The sequence below is a fragment of the Pyxicephalus adspersus genome, chromosome 7, assembly GCF_032062135.1.
Source record: "Pyxicephalus adspersus chromosome 7, UCB_Pads_2.0, whole genome shotgun sequence".
Classification (NCBI taxonomy): domain Eukaryota; kingdom Metazoa; phylum Chordata; class Amphibia; order Anura; family Pyxicephalidae; genus Pyxicephalus; species Pyxicephalus adspersus.
The window spans coordinates 28868702-28892959 of record NC_092864.1 but is presented as its reverse complement, the minus strand read 5'-3'; the positions used below and the strand labels follow the sequence as shown (position 1 = coordinate 28892959).

General features: G+C 37.4%; 1 protein-coding gene across 1 annotated transcript in view; it reads left to right on the top strand.

Annotated features, from left to right (window-relative positions):
- LOC140336023 (contactin-associated protein-like 5) overlaps positions 1-24258 on the top strand; it is a 221896-nt gene that overhangs the window by 95128 nt on the left and 102510 nt on the right. The window contains exons 5-7 of the mRNA XM_072419077.1: positions 5654-5857; positions 9843-10027; positions 17925-18068. Coding sequence (XP_072275178.1) covers positions 5654-5857; positions 9843-10027; positions 17925-18068 — 533 coding nt within the window. The remainder of the gene's footprint in view (positions 1-5653; positions 5858-9842; positions 10028-17924; positions 18069-24258) is intronic.

Here is a 24258-nt window from a genome sequence, read left to right as displayed (position 1 = left end):
AAGCTCTACACAGTGCTGAAACAAACCCGAATTTTTCTCCCATTGACTTTAATGGGATTCGAATTCGACCATCCGAATTTTTTTGCTATATTCGGCCGAATAGCTGTCGAATCGAATAGTGAGCTATTCGACCAACACTACTCAAAACCTTGCATCACATGCATGGCTTCAAGACTTTTGTATAGCTGCCCCGACTCTCTGGAATGGTCTTCCTACCTTTTCAGCTTTTTCCTTCTTTCTGCTCATTTAAAGGAGCCTCTAAAACCCATCTTTTCATTCACACCCATCTTCTTCTGTTTCCTAAAACCCCCACTACTCACCCACCATTCCATATACCCTCTCCTATTTTGTGATATTTCCAAAACTTCTTAGATTGTAAGCTCTTCTGGGCAGGGTCCTCTCCTCTGTCACTGTCTGTATCTGTCTGTCATTTGCAACTCCTATAGCATAGTCCAGGCGGTTGCTTTTAGTTGTGTGCTGATTTGGGCTGATTTACAACCATTAATGCACTGCACTCCTACACCTATATGATATATCTATCTCCTCCCCTGAAGAAGCTGAATAAGTAAACACATCAGTCACAGAGATTGCTGCTTCTTACTCTAAACGTGCAGTTCTACCATGAACTAGATGCTGTACTATCAGCTTGTATGATCATATTGTGAATGTTTAACACATGAAAAGTAGACTTTGTATTTTCATACTATGAAATACATTTGATTTTTCACAATTGCCACTGAACCCCCTTGCTTGGTTTGATAACACAACTTTCTATGAGTAAAAACACTTTTTCTAATTTGTATAAGCATTTAAGGGTGGTGGAAATAGATTATACCTACCTGGAGGCAAGGAACCTTCAATTTTTTATATTAAATTATTTTTAGCCCTAACAATGATTGTCCTACTATTTTTGTCTCTGTTTCATATTTCCGAAAAAAAACTTTTTCTTATATCTACAGTATTAAGTTCCGAAAAGTAGCTGTTGATTGTGCCAGTTAATGCTGAGTTGCTCCATGCACACGCTATGTTATCCAAGGGAATCCTTACATTTCTTAACAGTTTGTCTCTATGCTCTCAAGATGAAGATAACAAGAATAGGAAGGACTCAGTAGTTACACAACAGACAAATGAGAAGAGCTGCTAGCAATTCTTGCAATTGTATACCACAAAAAAGCATGTGGTGTAATTCCAAAAGAGGATGGGTATTGTTCTGTAATTGCAGGGTGTTAAAAATATGGAGTCTATAGAGGGTGTAGAGATGTAATAACCCTTAAACAAAAACATTGGCTGCCAAGAGAAAGAAATAGTAACCTGTCCGCATGGAACAGCATTGCTTCATAAAAGAGATACTCTTTGCCGAAAAATAATTAACATCCAACACAAGTCATAGGTACTCCCTTTACACTTTATGAGGCCTTCTACAAGAATGTAGACAGGAAGCAGCTACAGTAAATGAGGAGCACTCCTAGAAAAAAAATACAATTAATAAAACATATTAAAACAGCAGATGAAAAAAGGGTAAAAACAAGTCATTTAATTTTTTAAATACCGTTGCCTATGGTAATCACCATGTATGATGAGTTCAGAAAGAGAAGGGGGATAAATAAATTGATCCCTCCTTGATCTCCCTGTTTGATTGGTAGGAAATTTCATAAAATTAAAAAAAAAAACACAAAAACATAAATGAAACTCAAAAAAAAAAAAAAAAAGATAAAAAAGGAAAAAAGGTCTTCAAATTGCAGTGTGAAGAATTACACAGACAAAAACAACGTCCAATACCATATGGTGGAATCAGTTGAGACAGCCAACCAAGTCTGCTCATTTTCCCAAAGTTTTAACTTATGAGAAGCCAACATATGTCTTCTTGTACACACCTGTTGTGCTAAACCTTTAAGTGACCCTTTAAGGCTGTTTCTCCAGATGGACTTCAGCAAAACTTGTGAAGTTACAGCATCATCATCATTCTCTCTCAACAGAAAATCTGTTCACATTCACAAGCTACAAAGGGAAAACAATTCTATCCTGACTCATTGATGATAGTAGTAAATATTGTGGATTAAATGAAAAATATTACTTGTATATGCAGAGAGGCCTATTCATCTAAGAAAATTAGATGGCTCACTTACCAAGGTGAGTCATCACCTTGCAAGGCAAAATTCACTTAGCTTAGTGAATGCAGTGAAAATTACAAAAAAAAAAATAAATTTTTTGCTGGCGAAGAATTAAATGAAGTAAAGCATTATTTTTCAAATTTATAAAGAAAAAATATATATTCACTAACAATTCACTTTGTTGTCTAAACAACCTATATTACTTTAGTAAATCAACTCCAAAGTCTCATAAGTGCACCAGACCAAACTTTCACAAGGTCTATAAAGCAGTGAACCTGACATTCATCAAACATTGGTAGAGAAATTTTCAAATCCATGCCTATATAATGGCAGTGATTTTTTCACTACCTCCACTGATCATCCCAGTTTCATCCCTGATTTCCAGTTAATCCTAAACCCTGATGAAGTGGGTTTGTTACTTCCCAAAATGTGTTGGCTGTTTTACACTTAACATGATTTAATGCAATAAAATTCTGGACTCAAGTTTGCCCTGGTGTTCATTTGCAAAGTAATTGTCCTGTTATGTTTTGAATTATTGTCTTACTTTTTTACTACTCAGCAATATTGAGTCCATTCCAACTGGGATATAAATTTGGATTGGCATTCAGATTTTTTGCACATACCCTCAACATATCACCCTTTGACACAGAGGACCTGGTTTATTAAATCTTTTCAAGACTTGAGATGATGAATTGTAATGGAAGAACCTATGTGATCAAGCAAATCAGAAATGGATCTAAACAGGGAATGAAAACTTTTGCTAACTAATAGAAGGAAAGAAGAAGAAATTAATTCCAGGTTTGCTAGATCACCTAGATTCTTCCGTGAAATTCTATCTTCTCCAGTCTTGGAGAGCTTTAACCTCCCTAGTGGTAACCCCGAGCTGAAAGCGGTAACCCCAAAGGTAAACCTATGGGAAGGTTAGTAAATACAGCACTTACCTGATCCGCTGGCGTCTCGCATTGTCCATCGTCGTGATCCCTGTCTTCTTTCTTCTTCCTCCAGGGTCTTCTGCACACAATGTTAGTGTGTACATTGCCGACGGGGCAGGGTGGGAAATACAAAATCCATTTGTATTGCATTCAATACAAAATAACTGTATTGAATGCAATACATTGGATTTATATATGTAAAAGCAGTACATTGTTTTCATGAACATTTGTTTTACAGTATANGGAAGATGTTGTGAAGCAGAGTTATAGAATGCATGCACTGTAGACTCTTAATGCCTTATACCAAATAGGACCTTTAAAAAATAAATATAAATATATATATATATATATATATATATATTTTAATTTATTTAATTTATTATTTTTACATGATTTTGTGTTTCAACTTTATTATACTCATACTACTACTTATACTACAATGTACCGCTTTTAGACATATAAATCCAGACAGAAATGTACCGCTAGGTAGGTTAAGTCAGGCCCAGGGTTTGTCACTGCTTGGATTACCAGATAAAGCTATTAAAAAAAGCTTGAAAATGAAAAGCACGCAGCATATATTACAAGTGTGTTCTTGAGTTAAGATAAACTATAAATGCATCACTTTGCATTGCAATTAATCAGGACCAATTTCAAATGACAAAGTAAGACCACTCTGTTCTATCTGCAGCTTCATATTCTGACATTTAAAAGGCCGATGCAGGTTCTCCTAAACTTGTCAGGCAATCAGCTGTACTGGATTAGGCTTTGATATGAAAGTAGCTAAAAATGTCTGATTATGTAAAGCAGAAGAAAAGAGCGTCTGCCAAACTGATTGTTCCTTTAGTAAATGCCTATTGTGTGCAAAGGAAGCTAAATCCATAGAGAGAAGGAGTAAAACATAGAATAAAATAATGCATGGTTAGATAGAGAATCAGGGTAATGATGCTTAAAGCTTAAAAAACCTAACTCAGATTGAATCCAATGGGTGGGCAAGTCAACCTATATTCAGAAATTCACTTTTTGAAATTCAAGAGCCGTACTTTACCTGTTAATGTCTTACTATACCTGCCAATGACATGTATAGAATGGTCTAGCCAACCTGGCCACCAGGCAGGTCATTGTCCAATGCCTTACTATACCTGTCAATGAGAATCATAATATTTTTTATTATAATTGGGATTGAGTTTCAATTTGAGGTTACACTAACTGATCCAAGTCAGAATAATTTCCAATAGAAACTATCCAACCACTTCCATTTACGAATCACTGGAATGTTTTCAGCTTTGCAGAGGCATTTAGGGTTTCCAAAAACAATTTTCAGTGATTCATAGGTTACAGTAATTTACAAGAGATATAATCTGAGAACATGCAACCAGCTTTATGTCCTAGTAATTATCAGGACATTTTGTAGTTTGGCAATAATAAGTGAATTTGCCCAGCTGATGATAGATACTAATTTCTTATAAGTTGTTATCCAAATCTGGCCAAATCCTAAAGAACATTTAAAAATCAAACAATCCAAAATAATTTAAAATTCAATGTAGTACTAAATGCCAAAAATAATCAACCTAACCGTGTAGATTTTTTATTTGCGGATGGACAATATTTTTATTGGATCTTAAACTCACATTGACACCATTTACCCTTATGGCAGCGCTCACATGGAACCAAAGAACCTTCAATATTGATTACCATATGACTATGGTAGGGATATTAGATTGTGAACCCTTTGAGAGACAGCTAGTAAAATGACTACAGACTTTGTAAAGTGTTGCGTAATATGTTACCGCTAAATAAATACTGGATAATAATAGTAATATTGTCTTATTTGCACATCAGCCATATCTTTATACATTATAGAATATGAAATCAAGAAAATGCTTCTTGATTTACATGCAGTTTTGTTAAACAACTAGCTGTGCCAAAGTTTGATTTTAATGCCTTATTGTTTAAAAACTACCAACGGTCAATCTAGGGGAAAAAAACACCTTGTTACTTTTTTTTTTGTCTATAGACTTTGTCAAATATGAAATCATTTGTTTGTCGCCAAAAAACAACGTTTATGTTAATTAAAAATGACTTTGGTCCTTTCCAATGCAGAAGCTGAAGAAATATTGATAGGTCCTCTTTAATATAAGTTCTTTGCAATTTTTAAGGTATACTTCTACTTATACAGTATCTACATATACAGTATAAATAAATATATATATATAAGACTTGGTAACCTTATACTACAGTAAGCTGTATTACTCTGTGATGGGTTGCCGATATCTTATTTGCTGGTCTTTATGCTGCTGAACTTTAGAACTTAAGTTTAAACTCCCTGGGGTTTGATAGTATGATTTATTTAGAGATATGAAGCCATCTCCTCCATTACTGTTTTGTGCCATCGGCAAACATAGCCAGCAAGGGCACAGAATGTAATTCCAATGAGTCATTCTTTAAAGGAATCACCAGGGGGATTCAATTCAGGGAGTGTAAACAATGTCAGCCCAATATTGTTGGTAATGATGCTACTTGTGTTCGCACCAATAGCAAGCAATATTATCATTGACCTTGCTTGTTTGCTTACATGAATGCCTGTCAATTGCCTCTTTGTCTGCTCTCCAGAATCCGACGTTGCGGACTTTGATGGCAGAAGCTCGCTCCTCTACAGGTTCAATCAGAAACTGATGACCACATATAAAGATGTCATCTCCTTGAAGTTCAAGAGCATGCAGAGTGATGGAGTATTATTTCACGGAGAAGGACAACGCGGGGATTATATAACGCTGGAACTACAGAAAGGGAGATTGTCTCTATCCATTAACCTAGGTATGCACTTTTTACTAATTAATTGTGTGTGTGAAAATTACTGTCCTAAGCTTTTTTTTTAATTTTTGTGTTCATCATCACTTTAGTAAATAAAATAAAAAAATTACAGATCTATTATCAGGTTATGTACACTTTGAAGGTTAATATTATTGGATATGGCCAGCAGAAGCTATGTGCAAATGTTGACCCTTTCAATAAAAATTGGTCATATCACACCCACCTTTGAGTTGCCCAGGTAATGTTATTGTCATATTTTTAGTGACCATTGTAAAAGTTTGGAATGTTTACCTGGACTTGTTCTGTATTGTTCAAGTTGTTATACAGATTTTCCAGGTCAATTTGAATGGCATACTCTTATAAACATATGCCTTAGCATATTCCATGGTAGTTGCATAAAGGCAGTGGTGGATGAAGGGATATGCAATATGTACCAAATGTACCAAGGCCCTGGACCCTTGTCCAGGGACATCTCCAGTCCTTTCTATAATAAAGACAAGCCTGCTCGCTGAGTTTCAACAGAGCAACTCAGCAACAGAGACAAATCTTTGTGTTAATTTTTCTTTAGAGCCTCGTTTGAGTTCAGAATTTTTGTTCTTTTTAAAGGGAGCAACATATGACCAGGCAATCAAGCATAAAATAGAAGATATGTCTCCTTCAAAGTTTAGGTTCCCAGAAATTCCAGCAATTGAGGTGTAGAAAATGCAGAACAAAATCCTTACGGGGGGCAAATGTATATAAAGGGGGCAACCATATTATTATATGTGTGTGTGTTTTTTACATCCAGTGATGCTTCAAATTTTTTTTTTTTTTTCAGCATAGTTAAGGAAAGTATAGTCATGAGTTGTATAGTCATTACCTTATTGCCAATAAGGCACCCAAAAAAACTGATTGGTCCTCAATACTGACATCATACTATAAGACAATATTATTACATAATAGACAGTATAGGTTTTAAACATGAATTAAAAATTCTTATAAAGACAATAAAAACAAGAGAAGACAGGGGAGGTATCTCAACATTGGAGCAGACTTGGGTGGGGTTACAACATATAGAACAATGAGTTTAAATTACCGAAGGAAGCTTCTTGTAGAAAGTTCATCTTTCAATGGATTATCCAAGGAACTCCTGAGAGGGGATCTACTGTACACTGTGCTTACAGTCACTGGTATATTGGGTGTTAAACCATGTGATGTAGAGTTCCAGAAAATATCAGAAAGGAAGAAAGAAAAGAAAAATAATGAGAGGGGGAAGGTTGAAGAGGAAAAGAGAAGGAAGACATCATGCTAGACGGAAGGGTGCAGAAGAAGAGGGAGGAGAGGGATAATCGGCGATAAATAGCAGACTGGTTGACGAAGGATGAAAGGAACTGGGGAAGCCAGACAGCAGAAAATGTAGGCATGGTATTATTAAATTGGGCTGTACATTTCCTCATAGCCAGGATCCAAGATATGCACTTCTTTACTTCTAACTAACGCAGGGAAGGGGGAAGTCAAGCTCTAGCTATAGTTTGTTCATCTTCAGTCTTTACATGAGGAAGAACCTAAAGTATTGAGTCAAAAGTGATCCATGTCTAAGGTTGAACAATGCTTACATCAATTCTGGCTAACCAGCTATCTTGAAGATAGTAGCCTCAAGTTGCTCAGTTTTCCTATGAATGTGGACTTGAACTTAAAGTGGACCTAAACTCAAAAATTGAAGGTTTTTAATATTATAGGACTGTTTCTGGAAATGTTAGCTGTGCCCAAACAGAGCCCTAAAAGGCCTTCCTTTTGTCTTATGTGCCTACAAATGTGTAGCAGCGCACTTGCTTTAAGTCTTACAGGAATATAGCTTGTAGTGCAGATTTCAATTTCTGGTTGACTGCTAGTCTCATGATATTTAAAGTTAGATTTGGTGATTCCCCTGTGGTTCATTGTCCTACCTGCTGAAGAGAAATTTGGATGTGAAGCTCTCTTGTGCAAGAATCTCCTTGCTTCTACTTTATATATTTTGTGGGTCTGTGCTTCCTCTACATCTCCTGCTGCATCTTGACCACTGGTCATTGGAATCTAACATGCTAGGAAGTTGGCATACCAAAATGATTACTTCCACGAGGCAAGGCATGGTATGGTAATAATGGGGAAATAAATCAAGAAGAAAAAAAGCAATACAGAAGACCACTCCTTCTCCTTTGCTTACTGAATTGGGGTTCTCATTAAAAGAGTACATTGGCCTAGGCTAAAAACTAGAAAAGCTGGTTCTGCATTCTATTTGGAAAAGGAAAGCTTTCCCATTTACAAACTCTAAAACTTTTGTAGATGGCTTTGTGCAATACAAAAACAGATCTTAACTTTTTCAATGTTGTCTACTTTGCTTTAAATTATGGAAATGAAAGACATCTTATTTCTATAACATGACAACAGTACTTTTCACTTTCTGTTGCCTCTTCAGCATTAATGTTTTGTAGTTTGAAAATCTCTGTGGGTGAAAATTGCAGCTACGACAAGTTAAAAGTCATTTTTGACTTACGCAACACATTACCGCTGCTGTCCCATTTTCCAATATCAGCCACAAATTGTTATTTACTTTCTATTTCCCTCACTTGTTTTCTTCTTTCATCAAAGAATACATGAACAGAAGTTTATGAATCTGAGATAGAATCTATCAGTAAACAACACACCACAGCTGAACATTCAAGAAAAGAGGAAATTCACCAACAACTAACTTTTCTTTCTCTTTTTTTTCCGAGCAAGTAAATTGAGTGAATAGAAAATCCAAGGGGGTATAAAAGACAAAAAAAGGGTGTATTCAGGCTGGCAGAAGACCAAGGGCCCACAGATTAAGCAGTACAAGCTCTGCAAGGAAAATCCAGAGTATAAAGCCAAGGTCATACACAGGCCATCAGACCACCAGACGAGGTACAGAGGGAGTAGGCTCAAGCAGAGTCAGGGTCAGGGACAAAAGGACAGTCCAGCCTGCGTACAATCGATAGTTCAGAAACAGGCAATGGTCAGCACCAGTAAATAACACAAAACACACTCCAGCACAGATCAGCCCAGTTAAGAGATCATTGGTAGCAGAGAGGCTATAAATCCCCAGCAGCCAATTGCCGCACAGGACTGACATCCGGAACTATTCTTGTCATTAGTCCCAGCACAATCCCCTTTAGCTGCACAGTTGCAGAGCAGGGGATGCCAAAAGACCATTTACATTCAAAGGGAAACCAGGGATACTGCAGGCTGCGGAGCAGACGACTGACAGCTATTTGCCTGATCTTCCCTGCTGCTGCCGACACCGACGCTGATGAAGAGAATAAGCAGGACGTATTGTTCTGTGGCGGCCTACAGCATGGGATTGTTGACCAGATAATTGTCTACTAACAGTAAAAGCCTTGAACTGCAAGTTCTCAGGTACAGTGTCTTCTCCAGCAATAAGAACAATGAGAAGCAGAGTAATGACATCCCAAAATCTCACTGAAAATTGGTAATATTAGTTGACAGGAGTGCCTTAAATGATCCTACATTGGAGATATATATCTATGTGGCTGAAGGCTCAATAGTGGCACATGGGACATACTGTTCTTTTTCAAGAGGGGTTCTTGACTATGCATTGATTAGGTACAGGTAACACTTCTAGATGTTCCTGAAAGGAAAACAGATTCTAACTTTTTGGATTCAGTGAGATGCAAATGAAGACTTTCTCTGTAAAAATGGTGCTTGGTTCTTCCCTCAAGACACTTGGGAATCTCAAGAATCCTATTAGGATTCTGTCATTCTAATTAAAAGACGTATAAGTAAGCACAGGTGACCAGAATATATTAACTTAACTTCAGCTGCCTATATCCCTAGATCTTCTGATCTTTTTACATGATTACACCAAAAAAGCCTTGGTTAGATGGTTCTACACTGGTTTTGTTGCACTGGTTTTGCTATATAATATATCAATAACCTATAACTTCAGCCTACTGATAACATATCGAATATCATGATTGTTTTTCCATTACAGGCGATGCCAAACTTCGTTTCGGTAACACTCACACAGTTGTGACTTTAGGAAGCCTCTTGGATGACCAGCATTGGCATTATGTACTGATCGACCGATTCAACAAACAAGTCAACTTCACTGTGGACAAATACACCCAACATTTCCGCACCAAGGGCGAGTCTGATGACTTAGACATTGATTATGAGGTGCGTTTAGCTGTGTTATATTGTGATAATTGTATTAACTATATACTGTCATGACAAAAAATATTGGCACCCTTGCATTTATGTCAGAAAATGCGCCACTTCTCCCAAAAAATTGTTGCAATTACAAATATTGTCATGTTTATTTCATTTGTTGGCACTGAAGGAACACAAAAACCAGAGAAAAAAAATGGCCTGGACAAAATTATTGACATCCTAAACCTAATACTTGGCAGCACAGCTTTTTGGAAGAAATAACTGGTAATCACTTTCTGTAACAATCGATGAACTGGAAAGATTACATCTTTCTACTGCAATTTTGGACCACTCATTCCTTTGCCAGCTGCTCCAGTTCCCTCAGTTTTGAAGGGTTTCTTCTTCCACTTGCTGTTTTTAGATCTCTACCCAGGTGCTCCAGGGGATTAAGGTCCAGACTCATTGCTGGCCCTCTGTTTTAAAACATTTCTGGGTGTTTTTGGAAGTATGCTTTGGGTCATTGTCCTGCTGTAAGACCCATGACCTCTGGCTGAGACCCAGGTTTTTGACACTGGGCCCTACATTGCACTCCAGATTTCCTTGGTCTTCAGATTTTATAATACCATTCATACAGTCAAGACTACCAGTGCCAGAAGCAGCAAAGTAACAGCAAAACGTCAGTGAACCTCTTCCATGTTTGACTGTAGGGTTCATGTTCTTTTCTTTTAGGGCTTCTTTCTGTTTTCTGTAAACATGATGCGTGAATGATGTGCGTTACAGAAAAACTATTTTTGTCTCATCTGTCCAGAGGACATTCTCCCAGAAGGCTTTCACTGTCAAAAGATCATTGGTTTGATCAGTTAAAGTGACCTGAGAGGAGAAGAAGAAAGGGAAAGATTTATAAGGGTTAGATTGGTGATAATAAGGTATATATTCAAGGATCAGTGTAGTTTTTATACTTACTTGAGATGTTTAGTACTGGTGCTTGATTTATATGGGTTTAAAAATCCCAGGAATACTAGGAGAATATAGCTGGAATGTAAAGGGAATGTAATCAATTGGTCACATAAGGATAATTATACTAAGTGAATAGATGTATGAAGTGGTGTACTTACAATTAGAGTAAGTGATAAGGTACTTTAAAAAGGAGTGTCATCGGGTAACATGCTGTTTAGATACTGGATAATGTGCATCCTGGTATCTATTCATGATATATTAGGTGTAAATTAGGTAATGGTATAGGTGTATATTATACTATAGGGGTAACAATTAAGTATAATGGATTACCTTACTTAATCATGGTTGAATAGAGGGTTAGTTCTGATAGATAATGTGCTCCTAGAGTGTAGGCAACAGATGTCTAGGAAGGGAAGGTTAATGTACATTAATATAGAGAGAGGAAAAGAGGTAGTACTTGCTGTGGTAAGTTAAAGTAGGTGTCACTCCCCTGTCTAGGAAAGTACCTAAACAAAAAGGGAATCATTGGGTAGATCAGAGCGAGATTTACAAATAATGAAGGAGACAATGATTTAAGGTGTAATAACCTAGAGACTAGACATCAACCTCAAAGCAGATGAAGACCTTCCGTGTGTATCTGCACCATGTTAAAAAAAGAAGTCACTCTGATCCAATTTAAAACTAAAAAATAGAGAATGGCTCCCATGGGCAGTGCCTTATACAAAACAATACGGAAAGTTCCCAACCAGATGTCCAACCAGAGCTGAAGCATTTACCAAAACAGTGACAAGTAGGAACAACACTTTTCAATGTTCCAAATTATTTTGTCTCTTGGAAATTCAACTTTGCATCTTGCACCTAAGAACTTCAGAGAGATTAAAGTTGAGTGGTGAGTTTAATTTCATCTCTTGATATATCTTCGTTATAGAAATTAACTATAGCCTATAGAAGTTTCACAATCTAATTTTATACCCTGGGTGATTTTTGCAGATTTGCAGTGCAGTCCAGTGCCGTTACTATTTGTTTGTAGCAATAAATTCCTAATTAAATCCTTCGCTATATCCAGCCTACTAAAGATAATGGCTGCAGTTTAAGTTCTATCTCAGGGTCTTTGATGGGTGATAAAATAGAAGGAAAATTTCTGCTGTTATTGCTATTTATTAGGCAATTAGAATCATGACATAACAGCGAAAATGGTGCTGAAGGCTTGGGGCTTGGGGTTTAATTAGTAAATGTGTATGGTTTCGAAATACGGGTCTATGCATTTGATGTGACAAAGACATCTCTATCATGACATTCCAATTGCGAACATTTGGGAATATTTTTTACATGATAGTTTGCTTTAAAGAATCAAGTAATCTTTAGGAAAACAGGTATATGCCCATGAAATACATATATTGGAGATGTCCTACATTGCAGGGTGGAGACTTGATATGTCTCTTACCGCTAGTCTGTTGGACAGTATAAACCAGTAACAGGCTGGTCAGGTATTCTTTTTGATTTCTTATCCCATTGGCATGTTCTTTTGTCAGTGCCCGTAAATGCATAACATCTGATTGGCAGCTTGCGTTACCTATCCCACTCTCAGTATGAGTACTGCTGCATTATAAAAGGTTGACATCAAGTTATATTCAGGTATATGCACTTGTTGCATTCAATTGCATGATATTTTATTTATTGCCCAAGTGAACTTTTAGGGCTCTATTGATAAAATATTCCTCCGTGAGATTCAATTGCTGTAATTTATACACATGGATCTGGAAGATTCCTTGTTTAGAGGCCTTAGTTTCAATCAGCCAAAATGAACTCCAGGGTCATATAATGCAGTAGAGAAGGAACTTTGCTTGTTCATTGGAAGCGTTGGTCTCTCAGCAATCTGACTTGCTCTCTGCTCTGAATCAAAGCTAGAGATCAACAGCAGCAATCATGAGTTTTGCTTCTTACAGTTTTGCTTCTCTTCACCATGCTGGTAGGAGACAAACTTGCACAAAGCAGTGAGATGATTATGAGCACTCACCATGAATATATAAACTTCTCCAAACATGCAGGACAAACGCCAGCACTCTCTGCTTTTAGTTTGTTGTCAGTCACCATTTAATGCCATTGTGTTTCCCCTCATGTGCTGAAATCATGAGAAGTGTAAAAGTTGAGAAATGTGTCAATTTGATATTTTTAGTAAAATTTCACACCAGAACAAAAAGAGTGCTGCAAGGAAATTTGCGCTGACATTCTGCAGCAACTTGAGGTGGATCCGAACCTTTTTCATAAAGTCATCACTTGTGAGGAAACCCGGATGTTCCAGTATGATCCTGAAACAAAACCACAGTCACTGGAAACACCTTCATCACCAAGAATCAAAAAAGTCCAAATTCACAGCCAAGATCATCGTGTTTTATGACATGAAGGGCGCTTCATCGGTGCTTAATTGTGAATGGAAGGCATATTGAAGGGGACAAGCATTAGAATTGTCATATATATACAGAAAGATAAAAGCTTTCTTCCCCCCAAGAAAAGCAAATCCCTCCACCACATACAAACCCCTGCAATATATTTTTTTTTAGATAAAACATAAAATGTTGCATTTAATGGTATTTTAAAATACTTGCCTGGAGTTCAGCTTTAAATATTTTTGTAGAAAGTTTTTTTAAATAATTTTTCCGGCAATAAAATGAAAAACTGGATTGCCCTTAACATATAAATCTACCTAACATTTGGCGGAGGAGCAGCGTCAGTCTGTAATGCCAGCTAGCATTTCACATTTCTCTGTGCAATAAAAGAACGTACGATGTTTGAAAGTTTATAGTGCATTAAACTAATAACATAGCCACCAACTCATCCGAACTTTATTTGTGGTTTGACTTTTACAAGCGGAGCAATAGGCATAAAATCATCAAGTTTTATTTTGTGTTGCCAGTGACCTTTGTGCATTTCGATGGCGTGAAAAGAATGATTGTCATCAGCTTTTTATTTTTAACATGCAAGCAATTATAAGCTGCGGTAGAGAAAACAGTGATGCTGTGATGTAAATGCATTGGCCGTGCAAAGTGAAACTCTGAAAAATAAAACAATATAATCAACAATAAAATCATAATGTGTAAATTCATTGTGCTAATGTTATTTTTTAGGAACTAACCTACAGAATTTTTCTTTTTTATGGATCTTTGTGTACATTTTTGGAAAGAATTACCACAGTCAACTCTAATGACACTGTGAGGTTGATTTACTAAGGGAATATGGACAAAGGATAGTTCACTTAGCTAAGCAAATGAAATGAAGATTGATGACTTTAACCATCCAACCCTGTGCAAGAAAAAATCATGTTCTACTAATTTTAAATTAGCTATTCCCCCTATATGGTATAGTATAAAAAAGTTTATTCTAACCCCTAAAATAGAAAAGATATCAAACTTTACCACATTAGCAAAAAATGTATTTAAAATGCTGAACAATTGTTCAAAAAATTGAAAGCAAAACAAAGCAAAAATTGTTTCTGTAGAGTTTCACTATTTACATATATATTAAGGCAGGCATGAGATTTTTTGTACCCGCTTGGGGATATCAAAAGTCCATCAGGATATTAATCAGGCCCGACGCGTTTCGCCATCTATCTTTCCGATAAACTAAAGACTTTTAATAAAAAATGTAATTGAATTTTTTGAAGATATATTAAAACAAAAAGCAAACAAAAAGAAAAAATGGTGTTTTAGTTTGCACAGTGAAATAGAGCAGTTGATGATGAAAACACCTATTACCCCATAAAGGGTACTCCCGGTATCTACCCCTCCACTTTCAAATATTCCATTATTCTCCCTAACCTGAAGAAACCCTCACTAGACCCCTCCCTACCTTCTAGCTATTGTCCTATCTCCCATATGTTTCCAAACTTCTTGAGCGCCTTGTCTATAAAAGACTCACTGATTACCTGAGCAGCAACTCTCTCCTTGACCCACTCCAGTCTGGCTTTTGAGCTGCCCATTCCACCAAAACAGTCCTTACTAAAGTGCCCAAGGACCTCACCAAAGCTAAGTCACATGACAACTTTTACCTCCTCCTTGATCTTTCCTCTGCTTTTACCCCTTCTAATCTAAACCATGAACATTGGTATCAGTGACACTGCTCTCTCTCGCTTTCTACCTGTCTGACCGCTCCTTTCAGGTTTCCTCCTCTCCTACTCTCCTCCCTGTTGGCATTTCCTAAGGGTCAGTTGGCCTTGGACCAGTTCTCTTTTCTCTGTACAACTCCTAATTCGTTAGTTTCATATCCTTCTTTGGTTTACAGTACCATCTGTATGCTGATGACACTCAAATCTATTTGTCCCCCCCTTAATTGTCTCCCTCGGTCTGCTGGATAAGGTTTCATGCTGCCTGTTGGCATCTCGTCCTGGATGTCTGACAGATTTCTGAAACTCAACCTGGATAAAACAGAACTTATTATCCCCCCCCCCCTCTCAAATTTTAAATATACCTCTGGCATATTTCTAACTGTTAACAACCCTTTGATTCGCCACTCTCCTCAGGCCTCACCTTCAATTCTGCCCTCTCATTTACCCCTCATATTCAACATTTTTAGGTCCGGTAATTTTCACCTGCACAATATCTCCAAAATCTGCCCCTACCTGTCCCCAGAGACCACCAAACTCCTTGTACACGCTCTTATCATCTCTCGTCTGGACTACTGTAACCTCCTCCTCTCTGGTATTCCACTGACCTGACTCAATCCTCTACAATCTATTATAAATGCTGCAGTCAGACAAATCCATCCTTCCCACCTACCCGATACACAGCTTTCCCACCACTCCTCTTCTGCTGCATCTCTTTGTAGTTCTCTCCATTGGCTTCCATTTCACCTGGGAATCAAATTTAAGCTCCTATGCTTTGTCTTCAAATCCCTCCACAGTTCTTGTCCCACTTTCCTTTCTGACCTGGTAGAAAAATACTCCCCCAGCCACTCTCTCCGCTCCTCCAATGACCTACTAATGACTTCCTCACTCATAACCTCATCACACGCACGGATACAAGACTTTCCTAGAGCTGCCCCAACTCTCTGGAATGGTCTTCCTTGTCCTGTTTGCTCCTAATTTCTGCACATTTAAAAGAGCACCCAAAACCCAATTCTTCAAACTTGCCTACCTGTTTTCTTCTGTCTCCTAAACCCTCACTACTTCCTACTGCTTCATATCCCCCTTCCTATTGTGTAATACTTTCCCCACCTACTAGATTGTAAGCTCTTCTGGGCAGGGTCCTCTCCTCCTCCTGTGTCACTGTCTGTATCTGTCTGTCATTTGCAACCCCTATTTAATGTACAGAACTGTGTAATATGTTGGTGCTATATAAATATTGTTTATTATTATTAATAATATTATTAATAATAATAATAATAATAATAATAATAATGTTAAAGGAAGATAAAGGGTGAGAGCCACTGTGTTACATCCGTTGGCATTTCAGAACTATGAAGAGCTTGCCAAAGGAATATTATTACAAGAACATAAAACTCTAGGCAGCAAAGGGTGTGTAGAATAATAGTAAAAGGGTAGTAGAAGAATAAAGCTGTTAATCTATGAAGGAGGAATGGAGCAGAAAGGAAAGAAAGCAGATCTATAAGGAGGAAGATGCAGGGTGGGTGGGGAAGCAGGATGACTGCATTCTAGGATAGAATAGATAGAGAGGGGTCAGAGTAAAAAAAGGGTATTCTTTGTTTTTTAGATTTTCTTGCACATAATTAAGTATTTTTGGAAAATGAACTATCACCACATTCTTTTTTTTAAGTGAATTACACCTTGCAGCCTGCATTCCTTAAGTAAATAGCTCAGTAGGTGCACAGTGTTCATTAAGGGGAAATATAGACTATGAAGTCAAAGTTACCTCCTATATTATGGTAACTCTTACACATGCTATCCGCAGGATGCATGTCATACATTTAAAGAATGGTGCTGTTATCAAGTAATGTTGAGGTTGTAAAACACCAACAACACATCGACATGGATGAACAGAGATGTTTTTATTGCTATGATGTGAGGTGTTGGGGACCCAAAGGATCTGTATATCGGTGCAGCCATACATCACAGTTGCCATATTGAAGGGGTCCCATGGAACCATGACACATTGCATTGGTACAGTAAAAACAATTGTTATTCATGTGCTGGGGATGTTGTGAATCCATGACATTACCAGATAACAGCACCATCCAATAAATATCATTACAGAACCCCGTGTATCAAGGTTGAGAGCCTGTAAGTAGTGAACAGGGCTTCACAGTGTTTATTTACACTCAGTGGACCCAATGCGCCAGCTAAGGCAATAAAGAAGTAGGAGCAAATAACAGAACATGGCAGGCTGAAAAAAAATGCAATTCTGAACAGAGATCAAGTTCAGGTAGTAAAGTGTTATGTGACTATAACAATTAAAAAAAAAAGGATCAAGATCAAGTAAATGCAGTTGGCGTAATCTGGACATCACCAGAAAGAAGTCATAAAGACATGAATCAAGGACAAAAAGAGACAGATTATTGTAATGATCAGGCACTGGCTAAATGTATAGTAGGCTATTTAGGCTTTGCAGATTAGGGCAGGTGTGCACTTTACTTGTAGTGCCAATTATCAGCCATCAGATATGAAGGCACAATGATGTTTGTTACACAATGGTTGCAAGCCTTTTTCTAGAGAACATATATTTAATATTGTCTTTTTTCTATTGCAAAAGGTTTTACCTCTTACTCACTCTATTCTTCTTCCAACAAAAAATAGCTTTGGCCAGCTTTTCACCCTAATTTGAATTCTGAACAATGATTTATTTTTACATTCAGCCTGGCTATTCATTTTAAACAAATGGTTTTGGCTTCCTTACACAGTTATTTTTCTTGAGAGGTAAATCTTCTCCATAATCTGATTTATGACCTAGTCTTTTATTTCTAATGTGGCATTAAGCAAAGAAATGAGCCAAGTTTTGATTTTTTTCTTTTTCCAAAGTTCAGCTTTGGAGGAATTCCAGTCCCTGGGAAGCCCGGCACATTTCTGAAGAGAAACTTTCATGGCTGCATCGAGAACCTGTATTATAATGGAGTGAACGTTATTGATCTGGCCAAGAGACGCAAACCTCAGATCTACATTGTGGTGAGAGATGTTTTGCTGTTTTGCAGTTGTTGTAATTGCTCTCCACTTCCTGAAAGTCTTCATTTTTTCCATTGACGTCAGTGTACATTCCGAGTTATCATGGTAACATTTACTTGAAAATAATTCTTGACCTGACTTCACTGGGTGATTTCTATAACTATGAAACTTTATTATTTATTTTTTATGCAATTTAAAATATCATATGCTTACATGTAAAGTTTTGCAAAGTTTTCTTGATAGATATTGTATGTTTTTTATGTATATTTTATCTTGAAGAGTCCTATTTTACCTTCTTAGGATTAGAGGTAAGTGATGTAGGTGGTAATGATGTATGGGGGCAGTGATGTAATCATTCGTTCACAGGAAATTCCTAGTTCCTAGGAGCATAGGCCAACAACCCTGATCTTCCCTCTCTCCTTCTCTTTTATGAGCAAATTGTTACCTATTTTACTAAATGCATTTTTCTACTAAACTAAAAATGAAAGCACAGGATTGGACTTGAATGTGCCATAGGGTCTCAATTCGAACATTGGTCCTTCAACACCGGACAAAGAAAACTGAACATTATGGTCAGATTCGGCACAGAGCCCTATGCCATAGGACTGAATGAATAATGACAATATTCATGTAAAATTTGTGATCCTTGTTTATTCCTGTTCAGCCAAACATGAGGACAAACCTCCCGCCCCCAGGGAATCAGGATAAGCATGGGGATCAGTGAGGACAAGTCAGATCAGATCTTGCTGGAAAGGAAAAGGTTTGTGATGTATGAGACCATTGTAGGATAAAATTATCTTTGTGGGATATCAGAGACAGCCATCACAGGATGGATTGATATGTATGGGACATCACATACCCCTATGGGTGAATGGATCATTATTTGGGATAGAGGGACACTACAAATCACTGTGAAGGCTCCTGCAAAGTTGAAGTGTTAGTTAAAAAAAAACAAGGATTTTCTTTTTGTAAACAGAGCGTTTGTGGTTGTCTTGGGATTTTTTACTTCTTTCTCAAAATAGGTCAGGGCATATTCATTCCCCCGGTAAGGGGTGGTTATTTGGGGACCCCCTTATTAAAAAAAAAAACCCTATTTCCAAAGAAACCTCTATCTAGAGTCCTCCGCAACACAGGGGTATGGTTGAGAGATCCTCTTCCCCAGCAATGGCCCTTGCCACCATTGGAGGCAGGCAGAGTTGGCTTTTCCAAAAGGGTAGAGAGAGTTTAACCCTTTTCTTTTTTTGGAAAACCAGATCCCTGAGGATCTTTTTAATTGATAGATTATTGGGCACATATGTCCACTGCCTCATTTCTTATCCAGGAAGGTCTCAGGGCTTTTGGCCTATAGGTCCGGTTTTATTATCAAGACACCCAACATATGTAGAACAATACATAAGAACATTTCCCTGCATTACAGTACAAACCATGTGCCTACAAACCTAGGGCCAAGAATTGTAGTCAAAGAAAGTAGTCAGTGAGCAATTGTATGACACCAATCTGTTAACAGGATGGTAAAAGGCACCTGAAGGTCCTGGTTGTGTCGATGGTGCACAGCTCCAGCCCAGTAGAATACTATTTAAAACACAATCATATACACAAATCAACATGACTGTTTTAAGTATTTGCTTTATTCACTTTTAACTGAAGCATAAACCGAATCCATTGTGCTAGGCCGGACTTTGCACAGTAATAGGTCTTTATACCTCTGTATGTAATGAGCTTGTTTATCTTGCCTTTTAATTATATTGATATTTTTTTCCTCTTATGTTATGCTCTCATTTGTGTTACATCTTAATTAAATATAAATGTCCTTATGCTTCTAATGCTGTTATGCATTATCAGTTGCTAAAACACTATAAACCTGGAGAGTGTAGACTGCAAGCTCGGGGCCACTGTGAGCCATTCGATGACTGTAATCAAGCAGCGCTTTGTGGTGTCATTACATATAACAACATTGGATGTGGTCATTATCTTCATTCAGAGTAATCCTGAAATGTAATTAGTAACAAGGAAACATTCAGTGCAAAATTATAACCTCAGTATCAGTGATAGCGCATATCCAATAGCTCATAATCTCTGCACGATTAAGTGCGGCTGCTGAGAATAACTCAAGATGACAAATAGAAGATCAGTTCTCAGAAATGAGACAACTTTATATTTGACAGAAACCTTGAGTAGAAGCTAACATTGCAAAGTGAAGTCAAAATACAATGTATTTATTTAAACAAAATTCCCCCACAACATGTACATAATTTATTGTTTGCAGATTTTCCTTTATTATTTATATTAAAGCTCATCTCTGCTTCGAGGTTAGGACTTTGTTCAAGCCATAATTTCTTTTTTCAATTGCCACACACTTGCTATTAACCGTCTCACTTTATTAACTTATTTTAAAGCAGCCAGGGGTTTATTGCAAAAAAAGACAAATGATGTCCCTTCTGCAATAAGCATTCTTACCTGTTTAATCACTCTCAACACTCTCACTGTGCATGTGCATCTTTGGTAGCCAGAATACCCGGCACATCCTGGGTTCCCCTTTGGATATCAGGACTGAATAAAATCTTGCACGCCTGCACTGGAGTTGGCCCTGCCAACCAAGATGCCTGAAATCAAAAGGAAAAAAAGAAGAAGATGGTGGAACGGGGACAGGTGAGTATAAACAGGATTTAGTTCTGCTTTAAAACCCTTCTCCATGGCAGAAAATAAATACCTTCTACTCCAACTGCTTGTACTCAAACAAACGTTTTTAACATTTTGGGATCTATTATAAATGTTTTCATCCACAATACACCTAACTTATACTCAATTTCAATTTGTAACATTTTTCAAAAAGGATTCAGTGGAAAATGTGCTAATCAACTTGAACTCATGTTTCCTACATTTCTTAGGGAATCTAGTGTAGAAAAGTATATTTTTGGTAAACCTTTTACTGGAACTTGGTGGAAACTTTTGTATTTCCTTACGTCTTTAGTCTTATGACCGCCCTCCATCTTTGGTTAATGGACCTGACAACCTCAAGCTAATGAAACATTAATGGGCTTTTTATGTTTTTTGTTTTTGCTACTTTTGCTATTGAAAGGTCTACTTAAAGCAGAACTAAAACTGCCATTCTCACTTGCCCCCTTATTCCTTTGCAGGGCAGCACCATCTTCTCCTTTTTTTTCCCACATCTTTGGGCCAATTTAATTGACCTGACTGGGATAACATAACTCCTACGTAGGCATGCCATAGTTGATTTAATTTGGCACGTGCAGGATTGTCGGGTATCTTGGCATGTGTAGCTTACCTTTTCTGTCAGTTCCCCGCTTTGGTCAAGCAGGTAAAATGGACTATTGCAGAAGGAACATTGCCTGGTCCATTTCTGTAATAATGACCTGCCTGATCAAAACGTTTTAAAAGTTTAACTTAAGTTTCACTTTAAAAGAGAAAAAAACAAAAACAAATTATTGCAATACATTATAACAATGCTCCTAATGTGAATGGGTCCTCACACAATGGTGGTTGACCATCCATTTATTTACATTAGACAGTAGCAACTAACAGAAGAATGCAGTGTGCCATATATACAACTGTATGGTCCTACCACCAAATGGAAACGTTGTGGTTTTTACTGATGTTGGCTTTTGAGTTGTCACTTCTAGTTACAGCACACAGGTAAAACACACAAGATCACATCCATGGCTTTGGTTCAGAATGAGTAGAGATTGTCAGCCAATATGAACTTCGCACTCAGCACAATGATTAAAGAAAGATGAGGAAGAAGCAGACAAATATTCAAATATTCTTCATTTGGTGTTTTCAGTGGTGGATAAAAATGTGGAATTAGTGAACTATTTAGAGCTGCAAGAACAAGGAAATGCCATAAACAATTGTCCCCTTTTATATTTTTTTATTCTGCAAGGTGAAATTCAGCATTTTCATCTTTGGGTTATGTAGTTTCAGTCTTTATAGAAGTCATGGATGAAAACATGCGTGGATTACATGTAAAATTTCAAGTGATTCTGACATGAAGAGTGAAAGCAGAAGGGCACATTAAAAAATGTATCAGATGTAAAGCAGCACTGCCATCTAATTATCAATAGATCTCTTTTAAATAACTGTACTGTAAATAGGGAAAAATGCTGTTTGAGGTTAGAATGTTTTGTTTCAAAAGTTGGCACAATGGTTTGATGGTTTCCACTCTGGTCTTAATGCAATGTAGTCAGAGGTTTGAGTTTTGGCCAGGACATTATATACATAGCATTTGTATTTTCTCCCAATTTCTTCCAAATCTCACAAACATACTGGTAGGTTAATTGGCTTTTCCCCATAATAGGTCCTAAACTATGATTGGGACATTAGATTGTGAGCTTTTCTGAAATATACAATTATATATTATTACTATAGACTATTTTGATCCCCACACAATCTTTATTGTACTAGATTAGATCTGTCTCCTGCATACTAAAAGGGAAATATTTACAAATAATGCTGAATTCCACTTCCCATGAGGACACCAGGGGCTCATACCAGGAGACAATTGAATTATGCAAGTAATAAGGTAAGGTTTTCGCCTAATCTTCATAGCCTCTACATAACACAAGCTATCCAACCTTTTTATCAAGGGGGGTTCAACTTGAAGGTAGATTTAAACTCCCAAGAATTAATCACAACTCTACATTGCGGCTCATTCTGGTAACCTTATGGTACATGTTATGTTAGCCCATTGCAGTGCCAAAAGTTTTTAATGGCACCCTAACTCACTAAGGCAAAGCATCTATGACATACCAGTCAACCAAACCCATGGTAACACAATGGCATTGCAGTGCTCTGGCTTACACTGAATGTTTATTTTGTGGTGTGGTTACTGCTTTCTCATGCCCCTGAACTGCTTCCTTGGATGAGATGGTACATGTAGAAGCAGATCATAGGAAATGAATGGGGGTGACAGTGGGCAGATCGGTACCAAGGTGGCAGCCTCTAGGAGCCACAAAGGAACACTTATTCCTGCAGCCCATTTAAAGGCTATGTTAAGACTGGTGGTAATGTTTCAGTTTAGTTATTACTTCCTCATGCCTCTTAACAGCTTCTTTGGGTGAGATGCTACATGAAGAAGCAGCTCATGGAAAATGGATTGGGGTGGCAGTGAGTGGGTTCAGCACCAAAGTAGCAGCCTTCAGGAGCCATTCGGGAACACTTGTTCCTACATTAAGTCTGAAACTAGCCAAAGTGTTCTCACAATACACGAAAATGGCAAGGCATAGGTGGACCCTCTGTGAATGACATTCAGTTACCAAAGCATCATAAACAATTATAATTTTTTAACATAGTTCTAACATAATTAATTGTTTTCAAAATGTTTTTGTTGCTTGGTGCTGGTTTCCTGGATGCTTGATTATTGATTGTGTTCATTACTTTTCTTAGAAATCAGTGACTTCTCCCCTCTGCACATTTGCTACATTTGTTACATGTTCTCTTAACATTGAATAGTGTTTATTGAATTGTGAAGTTTAAATTAGTGAGGACTGTGATTTTTTTTAAATCCTACTAAATAATTATTTAATGTTTTAATGTGTAAGCTTTAGGGATCCATAACTACCACTGAGTCGGTATTTTAGTGCACTGACTTTAGAGATGGTGACGTCTGAAGCTCAGGAGACCATATGAGCTCAAATGTTTCCTCTGATTAGTAAAAGTGTGCTGCAGTAAAGTGTAAATATTATGTCTTGATTTCCACTCGATGAATGCAATCTACCTCCGCTGAGTTTCCTTTTGATTTCCAGGGAAGGATTACTGTGCCACATGAGACCACCCCACTGCTCAAAATCATCTCACTGCTAAATGGATGTTCTGGGAACACCAACTGCTGAAACTTCATGTTTTGGCACCTGCTATATTGAGATTACACTGCTGCCCGGTTTTTCAACATGGTCCCAGATTTGTCTTGTAGTCACTTGCTTTCCCAGTGTGGACTACAAGCCGCAATGCCCATGCACATTACGCAGGCATAGTCTACTGTTGTTACCACCAGAAAACTTACCCTGAAATATAGAATGCAGCCATTGCCAAAGTGCATGTAGACAGAGGAACTCTAGGAAATCAACAGGACTGAGTTGCAACAAATATTAGAAGAGGCATGCAAAAATTGTCAGTTGCTTATGACACACAGTAAATTATATGTCTAAATTTCATCCAATAAGAATTTGCATGCATT